The sequence below is a fragment of the Cibotium barometz genome, chromosome 29 (genome assembly GCF_041138505.1).
Source record: "Cibotium barometz isolate CiBa-2024 chromosome 29, ASM4113850v1, whole genome shotgun sequence".
Lineage (NCBI taxonomy): Eukaryota > Viridiplantae > Streptophyta > Polypodiopsida > Cyatheales > Cibotiaceae > Cibotium > Cibotium barometz.
In genome coordinates, this window is record NC_141074.1 from 38,646,951 (window position 1) to 38,673,881 (window position 26,931).

Below are 26,931 nucleotides of genomic sequence, written 5' to 3' on the forward strand. Positions count from 1 at the left end.
TTTCTCATCAACCACTTCCCGGATTGGGCCACCCTCAGGCTACTTTTCTTGGTTACCTTTTGGCCAGGGAACTACTTCAACCTCATCACTCAAGAGCTCAACCAATCTCCATGAATGCAGGGGAGTCAGTGGCCCAACTTGTCACAAGAGCTAAAGCTTTGGTCGCTCGGCTACCCCAAGATCCTGGAAACTACATGCTACAATAGTGGGTGCTTCGAGCACTCCCTACTCAAACGGCGATGAAGATGAGAGACTTTTCCACCCCAAGGCACCCTGCAAGACTTCCAAGACAGAGCTACACAATTGGAGAATGCTTGCCTCATGGCAGAGCATAGTACCTCTTGGTCCCCACTTATCCTCGGCATGTCTTTGGCTCCTCCAATCATTCCTCTAGCCCCGACGATAGCGTCTACATCTGCTTCCATGGAAGAGCTAGCCAAGCTCAAGAAGGAGCTTGAAGATTTCAAAAGGTCACAACAAGAAGACGCGGCTATGGCAGTGCTTAGGAAGGAGATCGAGTAGCTCAAGGTCAAAGATCCCAAGACGAGTCCCGGTATGTAGCTTGCAAGGCCATCTTCCAAATGATTGTCCATCCAAGAAATATTTCTCATTTTGCTCAAAGGCGGGCCATGAGGACAAGGAGTGTTACTACCTCAAGGGACTTTGCCTTATGTAACAACAACTTAAGCAAGGTGCCTCCCCGCTTAATCCCTTTGCCGAAGACTACATGCTGACCCCAACCAGTAGTGGTTCAACTTCTTCCCAGGCTCCTAACCACCAACAAACCCAACACCCTTCTTGAACCCTCAATCAACCCCCCAATCCCAAGCTTATATTAACCTTGCCCCGTTGGTCCCTCCTACTTAGCTACCCCACATACCCTTCCCTCCCCCATGGCTACTTTTGTACAAACCCGTCCACCGCCCCAAACCAATTCATCTTAGTAGTAGGGAGCTCAAGTAGCCATGGTAGCATACACCAATACCCCTCCTTCCTCCAGAGCAACCCTAACATACAACCCCCTACCTATGAAAATTCCATATCAAGCAAGCACTCTCCCAACCTATCAGCAGTACCTCCCATCGGTCCCACAAACACCTCAAGTCTATCAAAACCCACCTCCAGTGGTCTATGCGGCAGCCCCTCCAGTACCTCCAACTGCTAACAACACGTATGGCTAACCAAAGGTTCCCCAATCACCATCCTCCCAACAACCCCACCTGACCTCTTATATGCTACCATTGTGGGGGGAGCGGCCACATGCAAGCTCAATGCACTATACTAGAGGGCTCGCCCCCATGCCTCCATTGCCTGGAGAGCCAAGACCACTACACCCGAGAATGTCCTAGACCCCCACTGGTTAACATGGTGGAAGCTGTGGTGCCATCTCCTAAGGTTGACATTCCAATAGTGGTAGTGGTGCCACCTCCCACTACTGGCACTCCAATAGTGGCAGTCATCACACCACCCAGTCCCAAGGAGCCCCAAAGACACCAGCTCCTCTCCCTGATGGTGCAATCTACCCATCCATTGTGGAACCGAGCTTATAAGGAGGCCGTGGAGGAATTCATTCAAATGGAGAAGGAAGCGGCGCCTACCTTGGTCATTCCCCCAACCACCACACCTTCAAAGTCTACCCAACCCAAGGTTAGTAATTTAAGTTGGGAGGAAAAGTTGGCAGGAGTAAAGGTGAAAATCACCCTTCCTCAGTTATGTGGTTTGAACCAAGAAATAGGAGAGCAACTGTTAGGCTTGGTCCAGCATTGGATGGATTCGAAGGCAACTAGGGATAAAGCCACATCTAGTAGTAGTGGGCGACGGCCCAGGAGGCAGCAAAGCAAGGGTATGCCTCACTGTCCCAGGAGTGGCCGATCACCGAAGCCCAAGGGTGACAATCTCCGTGGGAGGAACTCAAATTACAGGAGCCATTGTGGATGGTGGTTCTGGTGTTAACATCATGCCCGAAGCTACTAGGAAAGTCTTGGGTCTCCACCTCCCACCAACTCAAGGGGCCTACAGCTTCCTCATTGGAAGGCCTTGGTTGAGGGCAGCTCAAGTGATCCATGATTGGGGTCGGGACAACTTGCATAACCCTAACCCAGAGGGGACACCAAAAAAAGGTCCCGAAGATGAGAGTGCTTGGGGTACTGCCCTACATGACATGATTCTCATTCGGGAGAAAGGACCCAATGACGAGGAAGAACACCAGCAGATGAGGCCTAGGATCCATTCGGTTCAAAGGGCGAGGCGACAGAACCTCTATGAAATTGGTTAAATTCCTATGAGGGGTTCCAGTAGTGCAACTTGGTGGACATAGTGGAGTTGGACCCATACCCTATTCAAGAGCTATCCCAAGAAGAAGAGCTCTCAAAAGAAGCAGGAGTACGGGATTGGACAGAATCTTTGCTCACTCTGGCCTCCTCCTCTGCAACACTATCTCAACAGGAAGCCATAAAGGTCATAGGTCTAGGGGAACCTGAGTTTTTTTGACAACCTCGCAAGAAGGTCTCTCAAGAGGAGTCATCAGAGAGGCACCTATAACCCCTCCCAGACGCACCTATAACCCCTCCCAGACGCACCTACAAGGTGAGGCGGGTAGAGCACCTCAAGGGTTGGGAAGAAGCCTTGCCAGTAGAAGAGATACCCCCTAACTGGACAGAGAAACACATTGGTAATTTCCATCTGGACAACACCCCAACCCATGACCCCTTATGTCTCCATCAAGCAACACTCGGCACCGCTCCTCTTCCACCCACCACTTACCATGAGGAGGTGAGAGAGCTGAACCTGGGCACATCAGAGGAGCCACACCCCCTCTTAGTGGCAGCTTGGGTTGGGAGGACCTTTCCACTCTTCAGAGAATCACCAACTTTTTCAATGAACACCAAGAGGCATTTGCATGGACTCACAAGGATCTTCCAGGGATAGACCCAGCCATTTGCACTCATAAAGTTTCACAAAAAGAAGGCAGTTGGCCGATCAAGAAGGGCATCTATTGCGTGAATCTAAAATATTCTGAAGTGCGGAAGAAAGAGCTAGACAAGATGGAAGAGGCAGGTATCATCATTCCCATTGAGCACTCCGAGTGGTTGTCACCTATAGTGGTGATTCCAAAAAAGAAGACCAACAACATCAAGATCTGTGTAGACTTCAGATCCCTCAATCAAAGCACTTCAGAAGATGTGGCTGGCCAAGGGTGGTGGCTCAAGCGAAACACATGTCTCAACTCACTCTGGTGTTCGTGAAGTGCCAAGTATCGGGTCTCCGTCTCCAAAATAAAAAATAAAAAAAATCCCCCTCTTCGGTTTCTTTTTCCTTCTTCTTTTACAAGAGATGCAAAAAAAAAAATCTCTCTCACACAACCTCCTCACCGACCAATCTCTCACTCATCTCACCCACCCTTTTCCTCTCTCTTCTCCCCTTCCCTCTCTCTTCTCCCCTCAACTCTCATCATCACTGACCAACCCAACCTCCCCTTCTCCCCAATCAAGCAAAAATTTAAAAAAAATAAAAAAATCCCCCCTTTGTAATTTTTTTCTTTCCCAAAAAAACCCTCCCTCAATATTTATTTTATTTTATTTTTCCAAAAAAAATCATTTTTCCCCAAAAAAATCGACTCCCCCCTCTTAGTTTTCTTTTTTCTATTAAAAAACAAAACAAAAAGCCCAAAAAAAAAACAAAAACACCCGCCACCTCTCTCTTTCTCTCTTTTCCCCTTTACCTCACCCATCGACCACTTAGGGCCCTCTCACTCATCCCACTGACCACCCGCTTCACACTCAACTCACCGACCAACCGATCGACTACCCCTCTCTCCCTCCCTTACCCCGCCGACCACCCCCTCTCTCCCTCCCTCACCCCACCGACCACCCCCTCCCTTCACTCCTCACCAACCACCCCCTCCCTTCACTCCTCACCGACCACACACTCCCTTCACTCCTCACCAACCACACACTCCTCACCCCCTCACCTACCTCTCACCCCACAGACCACCATCCCTCTCCTCTCCCCCTTCCCTCTGGCAACCCCACCACCCTCTCTTCCTCACCCTCACCTGACCGACCAACCTTGTCTCCCTCTCCCTTCACTCCCCACCGACCAACCTCACTCCTGAGTCCCCACCTTCTCATCTTGTACTCTCCCTCACTCTCACCCCACCGACCACCATCCCTCTCCTCTCCCCCTTCCCTCTAGCAACCCCACCGCCCTTCTCTTCCTCACTGTCACCCTACCGTCTAGCGCCCCCCCTTGTTTGCTCACCCCCGGCCGCCCCACCCTCTCGCTCGACCCCCCTCGTCTTTCCCTTCCTCTATTGTGTACTCACCAACCGACCCTCCTCTCCTCTCCCCCTTCCTTCTACCGACCCCACTCTCCTCTCTTCCCCACTTTCCTCGCCCCCCCGGGCCCCCTCAACCTTGTGCGCAACGGTCACCCGTCACCCCCCCCCACTTTCTTCACCGACACCCCCACCTCCTCTTCCGCAGGGGGTTTTACCCCCTCTCACCAACTAGTCCCCCCCCCTCGCTTACCCATTGTGCGCCCAAGCCTCCCCCCTCTCTCACCTCACAACCCCCTCGCCTGCTCTTGGGTGTACACAGCAGCCCCCCTTCGCTCGCTTTCCCCCCTCTCTCACCTCACCACCAGCAACCCCCCCCCTTCATTTACCCTTGTGCGCCCTTCTCTCCCCTCACGACCAGCCCCCCTCGCTGGCCCATTGTACGCCTAGGCCTTCCCCTTCTCTCACCTCATGACCCCCCACCCCTCCAGCGGTGCCTCCCCTGTGCAACAATCACCCCCTTCGTCCTCCTCTCTTTCGCAGTTGTGCACCATTGTTGGAGCTCGTTTTGGCACTACAGCCCATCGCAACAGTGCTAACGAGCTATCCTCAACCTTCGTCCTCCTCTCTTTCGCAGTTGTGCACCATTGTTGGAGCTCGTTTTGGCACTATAGCCTGTTGCAACAGTGCTAACGAGCTATCCTCAACCTTCCACCCTCTCGATGATCATCATGGTTCTCTCTAATGACATTGACTTACTGCACCCTCCAGTAGAGGTGGGGAAAAAACACAAATTGAAACCTCTTTTGCAGTCTCCAAATTCCTTCTTCATGGATGGGAAATGTCAGGATGTTTCAGCCTCACCACGGTGTTTAGTAACTCCCAGAGTGTTGTGCTATGTGGAAGCCATTCTACCGTCTTATGCCAGCCAACTGGAGGGTGTCGTGCTCGACTTATTGAGGGCAGTTCATTTAGAAAGAATCACATTGTCAAGCTGAGTCCTTTGACTAGCCTCTTGGATTTGTACTCTGGGCAAACCTTCCTGCCACCCCCACCACACCATTCCCCCCCTTTTAAAAAAAACACAAATATGATAATAATAGTTATTTAAAAAAAACAAACCAAATGGTTGCCCCCCCTCTTACTTCACCCCTCATCGACCATGCCTTTTCCCCCCACCCCACAGACCAACCCCCCCCACCATGCCTTTTCCCCCCCCACCCCACAGACCAACCCCCCCTCTCTCACCTTACTCGTCTCATCAACTTACTTGACTCCCTCCCCCTCTCTCACTGCCCTCACTTCCCTTCGTGTGCGATCATCGTCCCCCTCCCGTCACTCCCCATTGTCACTCTCTCTCGCAGCCACCTCTCACCTTTGCATTATGCTGCCTCACATGGCCAAATCCTAGGTACTTTTGTTGCTGTTTTGGAGAAGGGTGTGTCGTTGAATGCAATGAATCATCGTAGACATATGCCTCTCATGCTTGCTTATAAAAATGGAAGGGTATTTTGCATTGAGCGGTTTGTGGCATGGGGAGCTAATATCCTCGTGTTTGATGCTCCCAATGGGAGGACATGCCTCCATTATGCAGTAAAGAGTGGCCACTTTGATTGTGTCCAACAAGTTTTGGATGTTGTCCAGATGCCCATAGTGGCAGGAACATGTGGAGCTACACCTCTACACTTGGTAGCCCGGTCCAGCCATTCTACAGTAGTTTGCTTGCTTTTAAGTAAGGCATCTCTCATGTGTGCAATGCCTACAAGATCTAGTGGAAGCGGCTGTGGTTTTGGCAGCACATCATTGCATTTTGTAGCACATAGAGGATCATCTAAATGTGTTAAAGAGCTCTTGGCATGGGGTGCAGCTAGGTTGCAGCAGCGAAACTCTCAAGGGCACACCCCTTCGTCATCGCTCTGCAATACCATAACATAGCATGTACATGTGTAGCTTTCCCCTTTGGCTGTAGAGCCCTTGGTATGGCCATCTTCGTGGCAATTTATGAGCAGTATTGGCCCCCCTGAAGCATACGTTCTCTTGGAGGCTACCGTGGCACATGCTACTGATGCTTGGGAGCATCAAACCTTTTTTGTTAATGAAAAGCGGATCTCTTATATACTGGCCATGGCCAGATCTCATTTTGTATCTTGTATGCCTAGACTTCATGCCAGAAGTTTTGCCCAGACAAAGTGGCCAGTGATGATTATTGTTTAGATTGGTTTTGTGCTTTTGTTGAGGTAGCCTTCTATCGGATGCTTTGCCCGGGGGATGATAGTTGTAATATAGTTAGTGATAGCTTGTTGGATGAAGTGCCTAGGAGCTCTCAGAAATAGCTTGCTAGATGAAGTGCCCAGGAGCTCCATGTTCAATCATTTTTTTCTACAGCTTGCTGGATGAAGTTGCCCAGGAGCCTAGTTGATTCATTTTTATTTATTTTGTATCTCTCTAGAAGATTTTCCTGCAAGGATCGTTGTATGAGGTATGCCTGGCAGTCTCCTTTCCGGATGTTTTGCTTGAAGGCTCACCTATGTTTTCTTGGCATTCACCGGGACGGCGGTGAGTTGAGTAGTAGTGGGGGACCTATGGACGGGAAGCCGGTTCCTCCACACCCCATCGACTAGCATCACTACCGGTGCCCTCCGATGACTCTGACCACCGTCACCGCTAGTGTGCTCCGACCACTCCGACCGTCAGTGCCGTCCGACTACTTCGACCACTCCGACTGCTCGACCTGTGGACGGGAATCCAAGTCCTCCACACTCCACCAAGAGTTTCCACCATCACCTCCAACATCTCTGACCATCGTCACCACCAGTGCCCTCCAATCGCCAATGCTCTTTGACCCCTCTAACCGCTGGTCCCCTTCGACATCTCATACGTGCATGGCCAACTTCGATGGCACTCATGGAGGCAACACCCCTCTCCCTTTCCCAAGGCAGGGAGAGATCCTCTTCGAGATCCTAAGCACCATCTTTCTTTCCCCTCTCCCTTTCCCAAGGCAGGGAGAGATCCTCTTGAGCACCACCCGAGGAGAAGGACACCCAAGGAGGAGTTAAGGGGAGCACTCTCTCGCGGCAGCATACAAACAGTCTAGAACACACTCTCACAGAAGAGGACACTCTCTCATGTATCACCTTGAGTTTTTCCACAGTCCTTCTACTATCGGAGAGCAAAGTCTCCCTTGTATCACTCTTTTTGGTATTGTGATAGTAGTGGTGTGCTCTGTTTGGTGTTTTGTCTATCTCTTTGTGTGAGCGAGGTGAGTGAGGTGTGTGTGGTGTGAGTGAGAGGCCTATATGTTGAGATATCGAGCTCATCTAGTGAGGTGTGTGTGGTGTGAGTGAGAGGCCTATATGTTGAGATATCGAGCTCATCTAGTGAGGCGGTGGACATTGGTGGGGGATAGGCCCCACACTTACACCACTGGCATGGTTAGTGAGATCATGGGTGATATGCAGCCAGTGGGATGACAGGCTATGTGACAGCCATTCTAGAGACTGGCATAGTTATAACGCCAGCTCATTTAGTTGGGTTTACACTATAGAGAACCCGAGTATTATTGGTTGAGTACCTTTCATATTAAGTGTACTCTTATCTTTGTATATGGTGTGTTGAGTGTTGTGAAGAAGAAGAAGAAGATTTTCAGCCTCTCACCTTGTGTGTTCTCTTTTAGGGTTTTGTGAGTGTGTGTGTGCTTGCAAGAGCTCAAGCTCTCTTCTCCCCTGCATCTTTTCATGGTATCAAAGCCTGGTTCATGCTAAGGGCTGAGCTGCAAGCAAGAGAAGCACAAGAAGCGGTACGAGGATAAGAGCTTCAACTACTCTTCCCTATTTGTGTTGGCGATGACTACACCCTTGTCAGGAGCTCTACGAGAGGAACCAGCAAACGATCTCTGATTGAGGAGATTTCTTCGCGAGAGTAAAGCTATAGGGCAACTATTCTGTCCTATCGGACAAAATTGTCCTATCGAATAAAATTTTCTCGGTCGAAAATGCGTTTCAGGCGCGTTACAACCTTCGTTTTTCAGAAAGCAGGCAATTTCGAGCACTGCGGGTAAGTCATCAATTCTCTGCAGAACTCTGTTTTAAGAACTGCAGGAAGACAGATTGGTTGTGCAGACACTGTGTGTGCTGCAAGGAGGTCAACAGTTTGCCATTGGGTGTATGTATGCTCATTGAGGTCATTGTTTGTGACGTTTGAGTGTATTACAGTACCGCTGTGCAGAAAATATAGCAGTTTGTGCAAGACAAACCAGAGTGCTGTTTCTGGTAAATTTGTGTGTCTAGCAAGATGTCAAATGATGACATAAACCAAATTGTCGCTCATTGAGAAGCTTGATAAGAACAACTTCCATTCTTGGAGGTTCATGTTGACAAATTTCCTAATGGGAAAGGGTTACTGGGACTATATAGAAGGTGAGCATGAAGAGGTACCGGAGATACCAGAGATCAATCTGACTACTGCAAGAGTTCAAGGATTGGAACCAAGGAGCTAGAAAAGTTATGTATTGGCTCTCAATCAGTATACAAGACACTATGATTGGGCACATACAGGATGCCAAGTCCCTCAAGGAGGCGTGGGACACCTTGGTAAAGCTCTATGAAACAAATACCAAGGCACGAAAGATACAGTTGAAGAATGAACTTCATACTGTGGAAAAAAAGAGCATGTCTGTGAATGACTATGCATTGAAGATCAAGGGTATTGTGGAATCCCTTGCATCTATTGGCATTTCAGTAGATGATGATAATAAGGTGGAAGTCTGTCTATGTGGTCTCGGGCCACAATATAAGGCATTCAAGACGTCTATTCAGACTTGGGAAAACATTCCCAATTTCACAGATTTGGTGTCTATGTTGATTATAGAAGAGAAGAGCTTGGGTGAAGACCAACAGTCTTCACAAAACAAAAATAGTTCAGAGCAACAGGCCTTCTACACAAGTTCAGCAAGAGGACAAGGTAGAGGAGGCCGTGGACGTGGCCAAGGAGGTGGCCGAACAGGTAATCAGAATTATGGCCAGCAGCAACAACAACAACAGTCCCAAAATTCACAACAACAACAACAACAACAACGCAGGTGGAAGAGGCCAATTCAGAGGCAGGGGGAGTCAAAGAGGTCATGGAAATTAGCAAAGGCAGTATAATGATACATGTGGATGATTTGATTGTGGGTAAGCCTGGACATGTGCAAGAAGCTTGTTATATAAGAAGCAAGCTGACATGCAAAATGGAAAATTGCAGTAAAATAACTATGCATCCTCGAGCAGAAACAATGAGGATAATGAAAGGTTGTTTGTTATGCAGCATGTCGTTAATGCCATGTCTGAACTTTGTGGATCTCGGTACAGCATCTGTGGCTCTCCGTTTAGCAAATTTAATGGGTCTCAGATTGGTGTGGTGCATCTTTCTTGAGGACTGAATATGATTGTTGTATTTTAATTATGTGAGTGTGTCATGGGGGGTAAGAAGAAGAAGAAAAAATGTGAGGTTTGCATGAGTCGGAAGCATGAGGTAGATGATTGTCCATGTGCAATGGGGATGAGTGCTCAAATAAAGATGCATGTAGGAAATGGTGTATGGTTGACCTATGCACAAAGTTTCATAAAATCATCCATAAAGTGCATAAAGCATCATCTTGGGAGGAAATGGAAACTACATTTGAAAGGCTGGCGGATTTTGAGGATGACTTAGAGAGTGCATATGAATGGTTAGCTGATCACAAAGGAGACAAGCGAAAGTCATGTTCCAGTAGGAAAAGCATTGGGAAGTTACAAAAAGCATGTGACAAGTTGAGGGATGCACATGAGGATGAATTCAATGGGGAATTGAGTGATGATGATGACAGATGGGTTGGCATGGAGATTGAAATCCATCAAGTAGGGATACCAAAGATGGAGGAGAAGGAGGTGCAAAAGGAGGTTGGCCAAGAGAGCCTAGAAGAGCCCCTAGATACCCCTAACCTACCACTAGAGTATGCTCATGGAGCGGAAGAGGAAGATTCATTGCTCAACATTAGGTTACATATGTCACTTGCATCTGAGGAATGTTGTGAGGAGAAACAGATCATACATAGCAATGATGTTGTTCATGTCATTCAAAGCGCAATTGAAGAGGCGGATACCAAGATGAATGAAGAGGAGGATGTGATTTAGTTGTTTTTAGGTTCCATGGATGATGTGTGTGGAATTACAGAGATAAAGAATCAAATCAGGAGGAATTCTCTGAAATCAGATTTGCTGAAGAGGAATTTTTGGCAAATATGTCAGTTCAAGAAGAATTTCCACCAGAAAGATCCGCACAGGAGGATTTGAAGCCAAAAGATATTGCAGAATTGATATTTGAACCCTATAAACAGATTTTGCAATCAAAAAACTAGTGGGAGGAATTTCCAGCAAGCAAGTGTATTTCAGAGGAATATGGCGAAACAAGAGCAAAATCCGTTCTTGTACATCAAAGCATGGTTGTTGCTGGTAATTGTTATGGTCACATTTCAGGTGCTGCAGGAATACCAGAGGAGTTTTCGAATGCTAATTTTGATAGTTGGTGGATTCAAGTGGATTTTTCGACTGATATAAGTGATATTGCGGATGATCAAGGAAATCACAATTTTGACTCTGAATGTTTTGAAGGACATATTTTGATGTCACAAGTTGATATTCAGCAAGGAGATGTTTCAGTTGCAAAGAATTTGAACAAGTGGATTGATTGACACATTTGGGGGATTAGCATATGATGCCTAAAATGCGGGCTGATGAAATTTTAAGCTTAAGTTTGATGGATGTGCATTCTAAAATGGATGTGGGAAAAGTTGTTCTCAATTCAAATATATTTTTGTTAAATGATGTGTGCTTTCAAGTTGATGACAGAATGGAGGTGAATTTGTGCAAAATGGGTTGTCAAATGTGGATGATAAATTCTAAAATACAGATGATGGCAGATTGTCAAAATTTAGATATTCATGTGTTGCAGATTTTGGAGTTGCTGATTGGGCAATGAAGAATGCATTATAGGATGCATAGTGATCAGTTTTTATGGTTTGTGGATCATATCACATCTAAATAGGTTTAGAGGATTATATGTGGATTATTTTCCTGATTTTTATGGAATTTTCATATTTCAGAGCAAACTTGGTTTGTATACATCTCAGTAGGTTTCTTGCATATTGGTGTCACACCAAATAAACCTACACAAGTTGATTGAGATTGATTTTGATCGCTGGAGGATTCAAACGGAATGTCAAAATCTTATGAGGGAAGTTGCAAAAGTTATCAAGGGTTAAAATTTTGGTTTTGAAGTATCTGAATCTCTGATGTTGATGAGAAATGTTCTGTCTAACTTTCAAAATGTTTTCATTGTGAAGAAAGTTGGTGATCAGTTTGACTATTTGGCAGATTTGGGTTTAGATTTATTTGACAAAGGTAGTTTTGATAGCATTCAACTTGGAGGATGTCAAGTACAGATATTTGATGACAGGTTTTACAAATTTGATTATGTCAAAACAGGTGTGGAGGATTAGATCAGATTCAAGGTAGAATTATGATGCAAAATTTTTAAGTATTCTGGAAGTGTTATCTAATTTGACAGTCAGGTTTCTTTCATTCTGTTTGACAAGGGAGTATGGTCCAATTTTCAAAATGTGGAGGAAGCATGTTTTCAACGTCAAGGTAGGAAGTCATATCAGCAGTCGGCAATGCAGCAAATTAGTCAAAAATCAGCAGTGGAGCATTATGTTTCAAATGGAAAGTCAGCGGATATGCAAAATTTCAAAGAGGAGGATGTTCTGATGGCGTTTATGCTTATCTTTGCAAGATTCTTTGCCTGTCTAGATTACGGATCAAGGGATTGTGGGTCCGATGTTAGCCTTTGGCTCAAGCCACCGAGTTGTGCCAGCTGTTTAGGCTAGACCCTAGGAGGAATTACTTTTATCATATGTATGAATCCTTAGTCTATTTTGGAGACTTTTCATATCCTAGAAGTTAAAAAGTCGTTTGGCTCTTGAAAAGGGAGAAGGCTTTTCAGTTATGGACGTTCTTGATACTAGGCGGATTTTCTGTGTAGCTATGGGGGATTTCTGAATGCAAGATGCAGTTTGTGAGTCTATCTGTCTTATTCCTGTTTCTTGTACTTTGCATATTCAGTGTCTTGAGTGTAGATACAATGTAGTAAACACCATATTAGTGAATTTGGGAATTTTCCAATTCCCATTTTTGAATACTTTAAAAAGGGGACATGGATAACATGTTTGTAAGTTTCTCAAAACCCTATCATATGACCTATCGTTGGAAAGCGCTTGAAAAATGGAATCTAAAGAGCTATAAAGCGCTCATTTTGGATTAGTGGTGTTCAAGTTATGGTTAATCCAAACGTTTGACCACGTGTCCCAAACTTGTGGGAAATTCCCATATTCCCCAATATGGTGTTAGTAGTGATCTAAGAGGAATGTGTGTGTTTTGAAACTGAAGTTTTGTGTGTGTGAGGATTTTCTTGGTCTGACAAGAGTAGGAGTCATCTAAAATGACAGTTCCTGTGTGACAATTTCCTGTGCAAAAAACTGCTTGGCTGTGAGCAAAAGTAAACATCCATCACATCACATTCAATTCATATCCATCACATTAAATTCATATCCATCACATCACATTCAATTCATATCCATCACATTCACATCCACATATATTCTTTCACATACACATCTATATCCGTTCTTTCACATACATCCACATCCATTCTTTCACATACTCACTCATATCCCATATCATTCATTTACATTCTGATTCATATGACATCACATCTCATCCATTCATTCACATTTATCTGATTCACGTCATATCTCATCACATCTATCCACATCACATTCTCATCACTTCTCTTCATATCACATCCATCCATCCATTCATTCACATCTATCTGATTCTCATCACATCTATTCTCATCACATTTGTTTAAACATAGAATTTAAGAGAATTTCTAATTTTTGATATAAAGATTCTTTACGCATCTATTTATGCATAAAATCAACTTCAGTGGGAATAACACTTTTTACAAAATCCTTTTATGCATAAATTCAATTTGAAGGAAAATAACACTTTAAAAAAAATAAATCCTTTATGCATCTTTCTATGCATAAAATCAATTTTAATGAAATTAACACTTTTAGAATAAAAATAAATTCCCTTATGCATCTTTCTATGCATAAAATCAAAATTAATGAGAATAACTCTTTTGAAATAAAAATAAATTCCCTTATGCATCTTTCTATGCATAAATTCAAAATTAATGAGAATAACTCTTTTGCAATAAAAATAAATTCCCTTATGCATCTTTCTATGCATAAAATCAAAATTAATGAGAATAACTCTTTTGAAATAGAAATAAATTCCTTTATGCATCTTTCTATGCATAAAATCAAAATTAATGAGAATAACTCTTTTGAAATTAAAAAAAATCCTTATGCATCTTTCTATGCATGAATTTAATTTTAATGGGAATGACACTTTTGAAATAAAAATAAATCTTTTAGAATGCACAAATGGAAGGAATTACTCTTTTAGAATAACCTAATGATAAACTTTAGTTCCACAAAATTTAAGAAAATTTTGCCATAACCTCCTTTGTATGGCCGACCATTTCTCAATTTTAACATTCAATTTATGACTTGAATTAATCTAATTTGAATTCTAATATCTCTAATCTACTCCATTTTCTAAAAATCAAGAGAGTAAACAATGAAAAGAGTTTAATAAATCTTTTAATTAAACTTTCTAGGATTAAGAAGGGCTGAATTGTAAAGAAGAGAAGGGGGTGGCCTTTCCATCAAGGCATAGCATCAGATTTTTATTCAAACATTTACAAAGCATAAAATTTAAGAAAACCATAGATTTAAAATTCACAATAAGTAAGAAAAAAAATTTCCCGAGAAAAGATCCTTTCATTAGTTATATAAAAACGCCCGTAGGGCCACAATAAGTAAGAATTAAGCTTACATGGAACTTGTAAGCTTTCCTTTGGCTTGAGGGATTGAGGGTTCTACTCTTGTTTGCAACAAGAGTGGCCACCAATTCTTTTGGAGAGGATTTAGTCAAAAACAATTGACTTATCAATTGAATTCAATGTATTTGACTCTGGGAGGAGTAGAGTAGCAGTGCATAAACACTATTAACCTTTTACAAAGGGGGAGGCTTCTATTTATAGGAAAAAATGAGCCTCTAACCAAGCAAACTGATTTTAGAATTTTTCATGTTTGTAAAAGTCAATTGGTAGAACTTGGGGTTTCAAAACAACACAATCTCCTTTAGGTCCTAGTTCCTAAGCTACTTGTGAACTATAACAAAAATCTCATAATTACCAAGATGCTGAAAAAGAGAAAAATTTTGGCCTTCCAAAGGTACTTCCATAAAACTAGGGTTATGTTAGTGCAAATTGGCAATCGAAAATGATTATATAGTTCAAAACCAAGTTAATACAGATTTTTTTGGGGTCCCAAGCTCAAGTAAATCTTGCTACTTGAGCGCTATCTTAGTTTTTCAATCGTGCTACATTTTTCAAATTTTCTAAATTCTCTCTCAACAACCATGAAACAAAGGTTTTAGGTGCCCAAATTATGTTTGTACAATGTACCTTAGTGGAATTATTCTATACAGACAAAATGTTGCAAGTTTACTAAGGAATGTAATACGTATGACTCAAGAATCTAAATCCAGAATTTTTGTTGTGTGCAGTTTTGACATTTTGAAACAATTAATATTTGTAGCTTACTAAGGGACTTTTACATATAACTTTAAGATCTCAATGGATAGAGTAAGCATTGTATCACCTTAAAAAACTTGCAAACACATTAAAACCATGTATTGGTTTGGATACAAATGGAAGCTAAAAAGTGGTGTATCAAACACATACAACTTCCTACTATTTTAGACACTCTCAATTGAATTTTATTTCATGTGAAACTTGGTAAAATCTTTGACACAAATATGAAATAATTACTTGGAATTTTTCACGGGGCTTAGTGATTTTTTTCTCTAAGCTTATAAGGCGGTTTTCTCAAACCTGAGTTGCAGTCTCATGCAAGTCCTATTTATGGGTGTAATTCCTTATCGTGCCAACATCCAAATTGCAAGGTTACATTTTTTAAAGACACACTAGGTCACATATTCAAACTCCTCAAGAGGGATTTTGAATATGTCTTTCCTAGTGCAAGTAGCATTTTATTTGCATCGTCCAAAAAAGGACACTTAAGTGTCCTTTTTTGGTACCAAACTAGTGTTAAGTTGCTCAAATACAACTAGGCTTCTTGCTCAATACATAAAAGCCTTCTAGCTCCACCTTTAAATAGGTGAGCTAGTGGACCTTAAGTCCCTTCACACACACACCTTTCTCCTACCCTTTTACATGACCTTAGTCTTTTAATACCCTTCCTCAATACCAACTATAAAAGAATTGGAATAGGTGGTATTGGACATAGGTTGCCTTTATAACATTAGGCGTACAAGGTTTAGGAATATAGGTGTTGTTACATTTTAAAATAGGTGCTCAGAGGAGTTAGATATTGATACAAAGTTAGCCTCTGACTCTTTGTTAGGACATTTAGAAGTGATATGTCCCGTTTGTTTACACTTGTTACATTTCATTTTGTTGGGATATTTGATCCAACAATTATTTGCCAAATGACCCACCTTTTTGCAATGGGCACATCTTACTTTGACCACTTGATGTGACAAAGCTTGTTCGATATTCGATGAAGTGTTGCATTTGAAGATTCAGCTCCTCCCTTTGGCCTCTTTTCTTCATCAAGACAAGATTGAATGAATCCTTCGAGGGTGGGATTAGGTATGTTTTTTAGAGTGGTGACTAAGGTGGGGTACACCTTCTTGACTGCTTTTAGCAAAACAGCCACTGCATCATCTTCATCCATTCTCGCATTCATTGATGCAAGTTGAGCCATAAGGCCCTTCAAGTGAGAGATGAAGGCTCCAATGCCATCTCCCTCTTTGAGTTCCAAGCTGAAAAATTCAATTTTGAGTGAGATCTTGGAATTCTTACCACCACGAGCTCCATAGAGCTTATCAAGCTCATCCCATTTCTCCTTTGGAGTCGAAAGCTGGTCCACATGGTGAGAGCCTCATCAAGATGAAGCATGATAATGGTTGTACTTGACAAGGACTTGCTAAGTGTGGAAGCCCTCTCCCGAGAACTTCTTGATTTGGGTGTGTTCCTTTGACATTGGTATTGAAGGAGGTTATTAGAGAGTAATGGGCTGATTTATGAAGAAGAAAAAACTAGAAATTTCTGATATTTACGCTTAATTAGAAAGAGAAAGGCTTATGAGAGTGCGACAACCCTTAATCAAGCCAAGGATGTTGCATAAATAGGAGATTATTAGAATTCAAATTGGATTAATTCAAGTCATAAATTGAATGTTAAAATTGAGAAATGGTCAGCCATACAAAGGAGGTTATGGCAAAATTTTCTTAAATTTTGTGGAACTAAAGTTTATCATTAGGTTATTCTAAAAGAGTAATTCCTTCCGTTTGTGCATTCTAAAAGATTTGTTTTTATTTCAAAAGTGTCATTCCCATTCAAATTGAATTTATGCATAGAAAGATGCATAAGGGAATATATTTTATTTCAAAAGAGTTATTCTCATTAATTTTGATTTTATGCATAGAAAGATGCATAAAGGAAATTTTTTTATTTCAAAAGAGTTATTCTCATTAATTTTGATTTTATGCATAGAAAGATGCATAAGGGAATGTATTTTTATTTCAAAAGAGTTATTCTCAATAATTTTGATTTTATGCATAGAAAGATGCATAAGGGAATTTATTTTTATTTCAAAAGATTTATTCTCATTAATTTTGATTTTATGCATAGAAAGATGCATAAGGGAATTTATTTTTATTTCAAAAGAGTTATTCTCATTATTTTTGATTTTATTCATAGAAAGATGCATAAGGAAATTTATTTTTATTTCAAAAGATTTATTCTTATTAATTTTGATTTTATGCATAGAAAGATGCATAAGGGAATTTATTTTTAATCTAAAAGCGTTAATTTCATTAAAATTGATTTTATGCTTGCATAGAAAGATGCATAAAGGATTTTCTTTAAAGTGTTATTTTCCTTAAAATTGAATTTATGCATAAATAGATGCATAAAAGGATTTTGTAAAAAGTGTTATTCCCACCACTGAAGTTGATTTTATGCATAAATAGATGCGTAAAGAATCTTTATATCAAAAATTAGAAATTCTCTTAAATTCTATGTTTAAACGAATGTGATGAGAATAGATGTGATGAGAATCAGATAGATGTGAATGAATGGATGGATGGATGAGAATAGATGCGATGAGAATCAGATAGATGTGAATGGATGGATGGATGGATGTGATATGAATAGAAGTGATGAGAATGTGATGTGGATAGATGTGATGAGATGGGACGTGAATCAGATAAATGTGAATGAATGGATAAGATGTGATGTCATGTGAATCAGAATTTAAATGAATGATATGGGATATGAATGAATGTATGTGATGATATGGGATATGAATGAATGTATGTGATGATATGGGATATGGTGAATGTATGTGATGATAATGGATGTGAATGTGTATGAGAAGAATGGATGTGAATGAGTATGTGAAAGAATGGATAAGGATATGTATGAGAAGAATGGATGTGAATGTGTATGTGAAGAATGGATGTGAATGTGTATGTGAAGAATGGATGTGAATGAGTATGTGAAAGAATGGATGTGGATGTATGTGAAAGAACGGATATAGATGTGTATGTGAAAGAATATATGTGGATGTGAATGTGATGGATATGAATGGAATGTGATGGATACGAATTGAATGTGATGTGATGGATGTGAATGGATGGAGGTGATGTGAATGTGATGTGATGGATGTGAATGGATGGAGGTGATGTGATGTAAAATGGGTAGATGTGAATGGATATGATGTCATGTGAATCGGGATGTGAATGAATGATATGAGATGTGAATGGATGTGATGTCATGTGAATCACGATGTGAATGAATGATATGAGATGTGAATGGATGTGATATCATGTGAATCGAGATGTGAATGAATGATATGAGATGTGAATGGATGTGATGTCATGTGAATCGGGATGTGAATGAATGATATGGGATGTGAATGGATGAGATGTCATGTGAATCGAGATGTGAATGAATGATATGGGATGAGAATGGATATGATGTCATGTGAATCAAGATGTGATGAATGTTATGTGATGTGATGTGAATCGGGGAAATATGAATGGATGAGATGTGAAAGAATATGATGTGATGAGATGTGGATATGGGAAAATTCGAGTGGATATGGGTAAATGCGAGTGGATGAGATCTGATGAGGATATTTGAGGAAAGAAGTGATGAGATGGAAAATGATGCGATTGAATGAGAATGGGAAGTTATATGAAATGAATGTGGATTAAGTAATGTTGATTATTGTGGAAAGACGGAAGTTCGTTATAGAAACTGTATTTATCGCCAATTTTTGAATGACTATTTTATGTCAAGAATGCTGGGAAAGCATTTTGACCATCTTGTGATTAAGGTCGTAGTGGAGACCTAGCTGATAAAGTTGCAACAGTTGACGGAGAGTCAACGGAGGACGTCTCGCGTAGCAAGGTTGACCAGCCTCCGTTTGATTAAAATTATGAGCTTCCAGTACGGTGGATGAGGGACCAAGGAAGCGGCCTATGAGTGAAGCGCTAGGTCACCTGCAAAGGATCCTAGAGGGTGCTGACCATACGGTGCTGGGGCTCTGGGTCACCGACGATACCCACACGTGCGTCGTGGAAGATATTGGATTAAGGAGTAAGAGTTGTTTTCTGAATTCGGGCATGGATCTGGTTGATTGACCTTGCTGGTCCTAAACGGATGAGTCCATGGCCCTTTTATATGGATCCGTTGGTTGATCTTGCTGATTCTCAACGGAGTTTCCATTTTGATATGTGAATATATTGCCGATTACTATGAGCTAGGAACTATCGAAAAGGTCCCTGAGTGGTCAGGTTGTGAGCGTTCTGGTTGCCAATGATGCCATAGATACACTGATGAAGGAATGACTCGAATTAAGGATTCAACTGGAGACTTTGAGGATTATGATCAGTGAGACAATAGTTTCAGTAAATGATTGTTTTTAAAGATAGATGATACTGAGACAAAGGCAATTTCATTTTGGGTGTGTAAGTGGTGTGACTAGTTTTAAGTTTGAATGAATATCCGGCTAGGGGAGAATATCTCCACACTTCCTAAATCTTCTCATGCTACCCTTTATTCTCTCCTAGTATATTCTTCTCACCTTTTCATAGGTTCTTTCACATTTACACATCCTCTAACCAAGGGCTTGTTCCCGCACACACCCTATTCACTTGTATATTTCAACACCTCCCCTCAAGTGAATACTCTCTAGCACACTTGGACCCTATACCAAGTTTCCCTCTTACTTGATAGTCCGCGACCAGTGTCTAGCACACCTCCCCTCAAGTTAACTTAGCACACCTGGACCCTATACCAAGTTTCTCTCTTACTTGATAGCCCGCGACCAGTGCCTCAAGTACCTAAACTCATAGTCCTTGACACTCTCTCTCTCTATGTATCCAAGGCTTATTATAGTTGCCGGCGACCTTGACTAAAGTGCTCACACATACATCTACCATGTGGCCTACATCATCGGTGGCTCAGAGATGGTTTTACTTTATTGGGGCAGGTTACATTGGGTTGTGGGGTCTCTCTCTCTCTCTCTCTCTCTCAAAGATTTTCACATGGCTCCTCACTCTTTGGAGCCTCACATCTTCTCTTTTCTTCAGTCTTCTTGTCGTGGCAGCTTCTCTCCACGCGTCCATGTCTTCTTTCAGTCTTCTTGGGGCAGCTTCTCTTCTCGTGTCCGTGTCTTTCTTTATATCTTCTTGGTGTGGATCTTCTTCTTGGAAGGAGATGTTCTTCTTCTTTCATGGCTGGGACCATGAGCTTGTCCGTCAGGTCTTCTTGCTCCATGTGAGCAACATGTTCAAATGTTTTGCTGACAGTTCCTTTGGGTTTTTGATGTTTATCTTGTATCATTATGCAATGCAAACCCAAATCTATGCGGGAGGTCTTACCTCTTGCCTTATTCTAGACAAGGGCAGTGTCTGATCCCATATTTACACTGATGTAATGTGCCCAATACATAATGCATATAGCATGAATTCTTATGCACATTCCCAAATGCAACTGTGGCTGTGAATAATCTTGAATTTGAGTGAGATTTACAAGCATTAACCAAGGGTTAAATGCAAAATGATGATTATCACAATTTTATCAGCACAATTTTAGCAAAAATTACATTAAATCAAGGGTAACCAATTTGTACGGAATGGTTGGAGTATCAAACCAACTCTGAATTGCAATTTGAAGTTATAGGGATCTGTATCAGATACCTAATGGTTAATTTGAACCCTCAATTGCACCAAAATATAGTGATCAGCATTGATTGTAAATTAATCACTGATTAGTAAATTAATCCATTATTTTGTGTGCAAAAAACAGAGTATGCGGGGAGTCCAGATCTGATGCCTTAGACTTCAAATGAGCTCAAATTCTTTCAAGGCCATCAATAGCAATGAGTCTAGTAGAGGATTAAGCCAAGAAACACAAGATTTGACCAAATATTGAAAGCTTAATCTCTGTTTTACCAAAGTCACCTGCAGATTTGATGAAGAGCTTGGAACTCACCGTAGACTTGATCAAATTGAATTCTGTCTTCACCAGCTTGTAGAGCATGCTTGAAAACCCCTGGAGCTATGAGGAATTAGACCAATTTGATTTGGAGCAGCTGCAATGTCAAATTTTCTCAGAAAAAAACATGCCTTCAATCCGGGCTGTCGCGCCGGTGTTTTGCACTGATTTGCTTCAATTCCTTTGAGGTGAGTGTAGCCCCTTGAGTCTAGTTTGAGTACCTAAAAGGGCTTGGGCTAATTTGATGTGTGCAAGGAGAGGGAGCTCCTCCACTGGCTGGGGGTGCAGAGGTGAGGTGAAAAATAACTAAAATTTTGATTAATTTCTAATTATCTACTAATCTTAATTAATTAGATAATGGGCTCATAAACCTAATGGATTCTAGGCATGGCTCTGATACCATGTTGAAATTAGAGCAATGTGATGAGCTATGGTGGATCAAATACTAGAATCAACATCATTAATAAAATGATTAGCAAATAATTAAGACGTAAGACATAATTAGTGAGTAATTAGTAAATAATTAAGACATAATTAGTGAGTAATTAGTAAATAATTAAGATATAATTAGTGAGTAATTATCAAATAATTAAGATGTAATTAGCAAATAATTAAGATGTAATTAGTGAGTAATTAGCAAATAGCTTAATGTAGACATGGATAATAAAAAACCTGAAAATTCTCATTAGGCCAATGCCTCAATTTATAGTTTACAACATCAAAGCATCTAATCCCATTGATTTCTCCTTGATTCACTCCACTTCTCCCAGAATATCTCCACCTCTTTTGCTTGATTCTCTGCACCTCTTCACTTTTCCCATAATATCTCCACACTTCCTAAATCTTCTCATGCTACCCTTTATTCTCTCCCAGTAGATTCTTCTCACCTGTTCACAGGTTCTTTCACATTTACACATCCTCTTTACAGCCTCTAACCAAGGGCTTGTTCCCGCACACACCCTATTCACTTGTATCTTTCAACATTTGATACGTTGTTGCCTCTGTTTACAGGTGGGAATTCAAATGTAAGTCCTAATGAGGCAAATATTCAGCCTATGCAAATTTCAAACGACATCATAGATCAGCCTATTTGTGATGCAGATTTATAGGATGTAATTTATGAGGATAAGGCTATGTCTAGTCGTACTCGTTCAGGTTTTCAGCATGCCTCTTATGCATCAGATTGTTATGCTTTGGCTGTGTCTAGTATGTGTGAAGAGGAAGAACCTCTTTCATTTGATGAGGCACAAAAATCAAATAATTGGTTGGCTATAATGCAAAGTGAATATGATGCTATAATGAAGAATGATACATGGTCTTTGTGTGATTTGCCTATTGGTAAAAAGGGCATTGGATGTAAGTGGGTTTTTAAGTTGAAACGAAAGCCAGATGGCAGTGTTGATCGCTATAAGGCTAGACTTGTTGCAAAGGGTTATGCTCAAGAAAAGGGCATTGATTTTGATGAGACCTTTGCTCCCACTTGTCGTATGACTACCATTCGTAGCATTTGTGCATTGGCAGCTCATAATGGTTGGCATGTACATCAGTTGGACATAAAGACTGCATTCTTGAATGGAGATTTGCATGAGGAGGTGTATGTATCGCAGCCTTGTGGTTTTGTTCAAAGAGGGCAGGAAAACAAAGTGTGCAGGTTGAAAAAGGCTTTATATGGTTTAAAGCAAGCTCCACGAGCTTGGTATGAAAAGATACATGCATATTTGACTGCACATGGTTTTCAGAATAGTCCAATAGAAAGCACTTTGTATGTTAAACGTGTGGATGATGTACATCTAATCATTGCTCTCTATGTCGATGACATGCTGCTCACAGGACCAAATGAAAGTCATATTGCTGATTTTAAGGCTAATTTGAATGCCTCTTTTGAGATGTCAGATTTGGGGCATTTGCATCATTATTTGGAGATACAATTTAAGCAGTGTGATGGAGGTATTGCTTTGTGTCAGACAAAGTATTTTGAGCCATTGTTGTTTAGATTTGGCCTTGAAGACTGCAAGCCTATTGCTACTCCAATGGAGACAGGTTTGAAGTTGAGTCTTCATGATGCTGGAGATCACTTTGATGTCACACTCTATCATACAGCTGTTGGTTGCCTCATTTATGTATGCATTACAAGGTCGGACATTCAGTTTGCAGTCTCACAGGTGAGCATGTTTATGCATAGCCCAGGGTCTCAGCATTGGAAGCGCATCTTTCGTCGCTACTTGAGTGGCACCATACATCTTGGGCTGTTTTATCCCAAGGGGGGATCGTTATCGTGCCAGATTTACGTGCTTTTTGGGCTGGTTGCTATGACACAAGAGTTTCCACAAGTGGTTTGTGTTTCATGCTCGGTAGCTCATGCATATCTTGGTTGAGCAAGAAGCAACCTACTTTGGCCACTTCTAGTTGTGAAGCTGAGTATAGGGTAGCTTTCACAGCAACGGTTGAGTGTGTGTAGCTCAGACAGCTTATGGTTGACTTGGGTGGTGTTGGACAAGAGTCTGCCACCTCCATCTACACTGACAGTCAGAGCGCATTGACAGTTGCGAGAAACCCAGTTTTTCATGCTCGCACAAAGCACATTGAGGTGCATTATCACTATGTCAGGGAGAGACTCTCAGCAGGAGAGATTAGCTTGGCCTATGTGGCAACAAAGGGCAACCTCGCCGATCTTTTCACAAAGGCGCTTCCTCGTGAGAAGTTCAAAGCTTTCCGCAAAGCTTTGGGCTTGCTCCCCTTTGTGGACTGATCTACTTCGGGCATGGCACTTCCCTATACATGAGTGCTAGCTCTCATTCACACCATCACTTCAGGGGGGATTTGTTGCCATATATAGGCAATGATGTGTATGAACACACTTAGGACTGCTGGGGCACTTTTTTCCTCTTTAGGGGGTTTTTTCCCCCGGCTTGTATATACGCCCATTATTCTAGGGCTAACTTATCTTTTGTACATTGACACAATCTAATACACTGTGTGTTGTGTGCATTTTCTTGCTTCTTCTTCTCCAAGCTTTGTGTGCTTTCCTGCAACCCTAATTCCAACATTAAAAGTCTATAAAATTGAAATCCCCCATGGATTACTGTTTAGATGGACATTTTGGTCTAATAGACCATTATTCTGTGAAAGATATGAATGATATGTTCTGAATGAATTGTTATCTAATAATGCGAGTATCTTTATCCCACGATTCTGTGGGGAGCCGACCTATCTAAAGAACCCCAGAATCAGATGAATCAAAAATCGGATTTGAATCATAAATAAGAGACTTAACAAGATTTTTCGTATTGATAGGAACATGGATCAAGGTTGTCGTGGTAGAAATGATAACCCCCAACTCAATGAGGAAGAGCTTGACTTGGATGTTTATAAAACTCTTCATAGTTCGTAGCTTGGACCTTTCAAGGGTGAAGGGGAAAACTTGGGTGAGGTTGTGGAGAAGTGGATCGAAGCAATGGAAGAGTACTTTGATGTCACCGGGTACAATAAGAAGAGCAAAATGGCTCTTGCAAGGCTGAAGATAGTAGAAATAGCCAGAGTGGCATGGAGAAATCACTGCGAGACAAACCGTCTGGATCGGAATACCCAGACATGGAATGATCTCAAAATTTACCTAAGGACGAGGTTCTGTCCTCCTAGCTTTTTGGAAACAAAAATGAACGAATTTCTAGAGTTAACCCAGGGGAGCATAACTATTGAAGTATATCACCAAGCAATCGCTCTCCTCCTCAAATACTCGCCACCCACCGCTGAATGAAGAACAACTGATGGCCAGGTTCATTCAGGGACTGAACGAACCTTTGAATATTTTGGTGAAGAAAGCCAAGCCAGTTTCCATGGCCTAAGCAGTGCAGATGGCGAAGGATTTCTCCAAGGCCTTTGATGTCAAGGTCCCACCAAAGCCAGCACCATCACCTTTCAAGAAGGTGATTCCAACCTTCCACCGCCTAAGAGATATCAGGATCAAGCCCAGGATATGGGAAGTTTCAGAATGGAAGAAATGTCCTTTTCCCGAAACTCAATCCCCTGGAGTTCAACTTCAAAAGTTCCACCCTTGAACAAGGGAGTGAAATGCTATAACTGTCAAGGATTTGGACATCGCAGTATGGATTGTCCAACTCCTTTTGGATCAAGGTTTTCAGGGGTAGGGAAATCAGGGATCAAGATTCCAGACTCCAGCTCCTTCCTTCCAAAGTAATCAAGTTTCTATCCGGCAAAATCAGGGATCAAGATTCTAGACTCCAGCTCCTTCCTTCCAAAGTAATCAGGTTTCTATCCGACAAAATGCAAAATTAGGGAAATCCCAGAGGTAGACCCTCTAACCAACCCGCAGTTTCAAACCAAAATAATGCAAGACCTCTACCTCAGAATAGAGGAAGTCAAAGAGAGTTGTTCCCAAATCGGCCGTCCACTTCCAAGGCAGTAACCCTAGAAGTGATTGAAGAAGAAGAAGATGATGATGAAAGAGATCATACTCCACCTGCGAGATGAGGACATCTCGCATTTTTTAAGTGGGGTAAGATGTAAGATTCCTCCCCCAGTCCCTCAAGATGTCAAGTTTCTCCCCTATAATCAATCCCCTTTTCAGAATAATAACAGATCTTGTTTCTATCTGTGTTTTGGCCTAGAGAGAGAAAATATTCTAGAGAGAGATAATTCAGTTTCTAGATATCTTTGGATGGAAAAATATCCCTTCTTATTAAAATGATTTCCCCTGAAACAGAAATTCAAAAAGAACTTTCCAGTGTGCAATTGGAATAAATTTAAAATAGGTAAAAAGGACCTTAGGGTCCAGATTTTTTAAAAATTTTGGATTAAGGTTTTTATGGACCAATAAGATTAAACCAAATGTAGGGAGGAGATAAATTGAAGAATAAAAGAAAAATCCCCCAAAAATGAGTAAATACTCACATAAGATGAAGAGTTGACTACTAAAGACAAGGTTTATTAGTTAAAAAAGAAGAGATATTTAGAGGAAATGATTCCAACCTTCCACCGCCTAAGAGATATCAGGGTCAATCCCAGAATATGGGAAGTTTCAAAATGGAAGAAATGTCCTTTTTTTGAAACTCAATCCCCTGGAATTCAACTTCAGAAGTTCCACCCTTGAACAAGGGATTGAAATGCTATAATTGTCAAGGATTTGGACATCGCAGTATGGATTGTCCAACTCCTTTTGGATCAAGGATTTCAGGGCAAGAAAATCAGGGATCAAGATTCCAGACTCCAGCTCCTTCCTTCCAGAGTAATCAGGTTTCTATCCGTCAATATCAGGGAAATCCCAGAGGTAGACCCTCCAACCAACCCGCAATTTCAAACCAAAGTAATGCAAGACCTCTGCCTCAGAATAGGAGAGGTCAAAGAGAGTTGTTCCCAAATCGGCCGTCCACTTCCAAGGCAGTAACGCTCGAAGTGATTGAGATGAGGACATCTCACGTTTTTTAAGTGGGGTAGGATGTAAGATTCCTCCCCCAGTCCCTAAAGATGTCCAGTTTCTCCCCTGTAATCAATCCCCTTTTGAGAATAATAACAGATCTTATTTTTATCTGTTTTGGCCTAGAGAGAGAAAATATTCTAGAGAGAGATAATTCAGTTTCTAGATATCTTTGGATGGAAAAATATCCCTTCTTATTAAAATGATTTTCCTTGAAACAGAAATTCAAAAAGAACTTTCCAGTGTGCAATTGGAAGAATAAATTTAAAATAGGTAAAAAGGACCTTAGCCTGAGGGTCTAGATTTTTTGAAAATTTTAGATTAAGGTTCCTATGGACCAATAAGATTAATCCAAATGTAGGGAGGAGATAAATTGAAGAATAAAAGAAAAATCCCCCAAAAATGAGTAAATACTCACATAAGATGAAGAGTTGACTAAGGACAAGGTTAAAAAAGAAGAGATATTTATAGGAAATGA

At 41.5% G+C, this 26,931-nt stretch overlaps 1 protein-coding gene and 1 pseudogene across 1 annotated transcript; both read left to right on the plus strand.

Annotated features, from left to right (window-relative positions):
• The first annotated feature begins 5,007 nt into the window (after positions 1-5,007).
• Positions 5,008-6,211, plus strand: LOC147622144 (small ribosomal subunit protein eS27w pseudogene; annotated as a pseudogene).
• Positions 6,212-9,921: 3,710 nt separating this feature from the next.
• On the plus strand, positions 9,922-10,652 carry LOC147622145 (uncharacterized). The gene is made up of 2 exons (XM_086823554.1): positions 9,922-10,419; positions 10,491-10,652. The coding sequence occupies exons 1-2, from the start codon at positions 9,922-9,924 to the stop codon at positions 10,650-10,652; spliced, it is 660 nt and encodes a 219-aa protein (XP_086679680.1).
• The last annotated feature ends 16,279 nt before the right edge of the window (positions 10,653-26,931 follow it).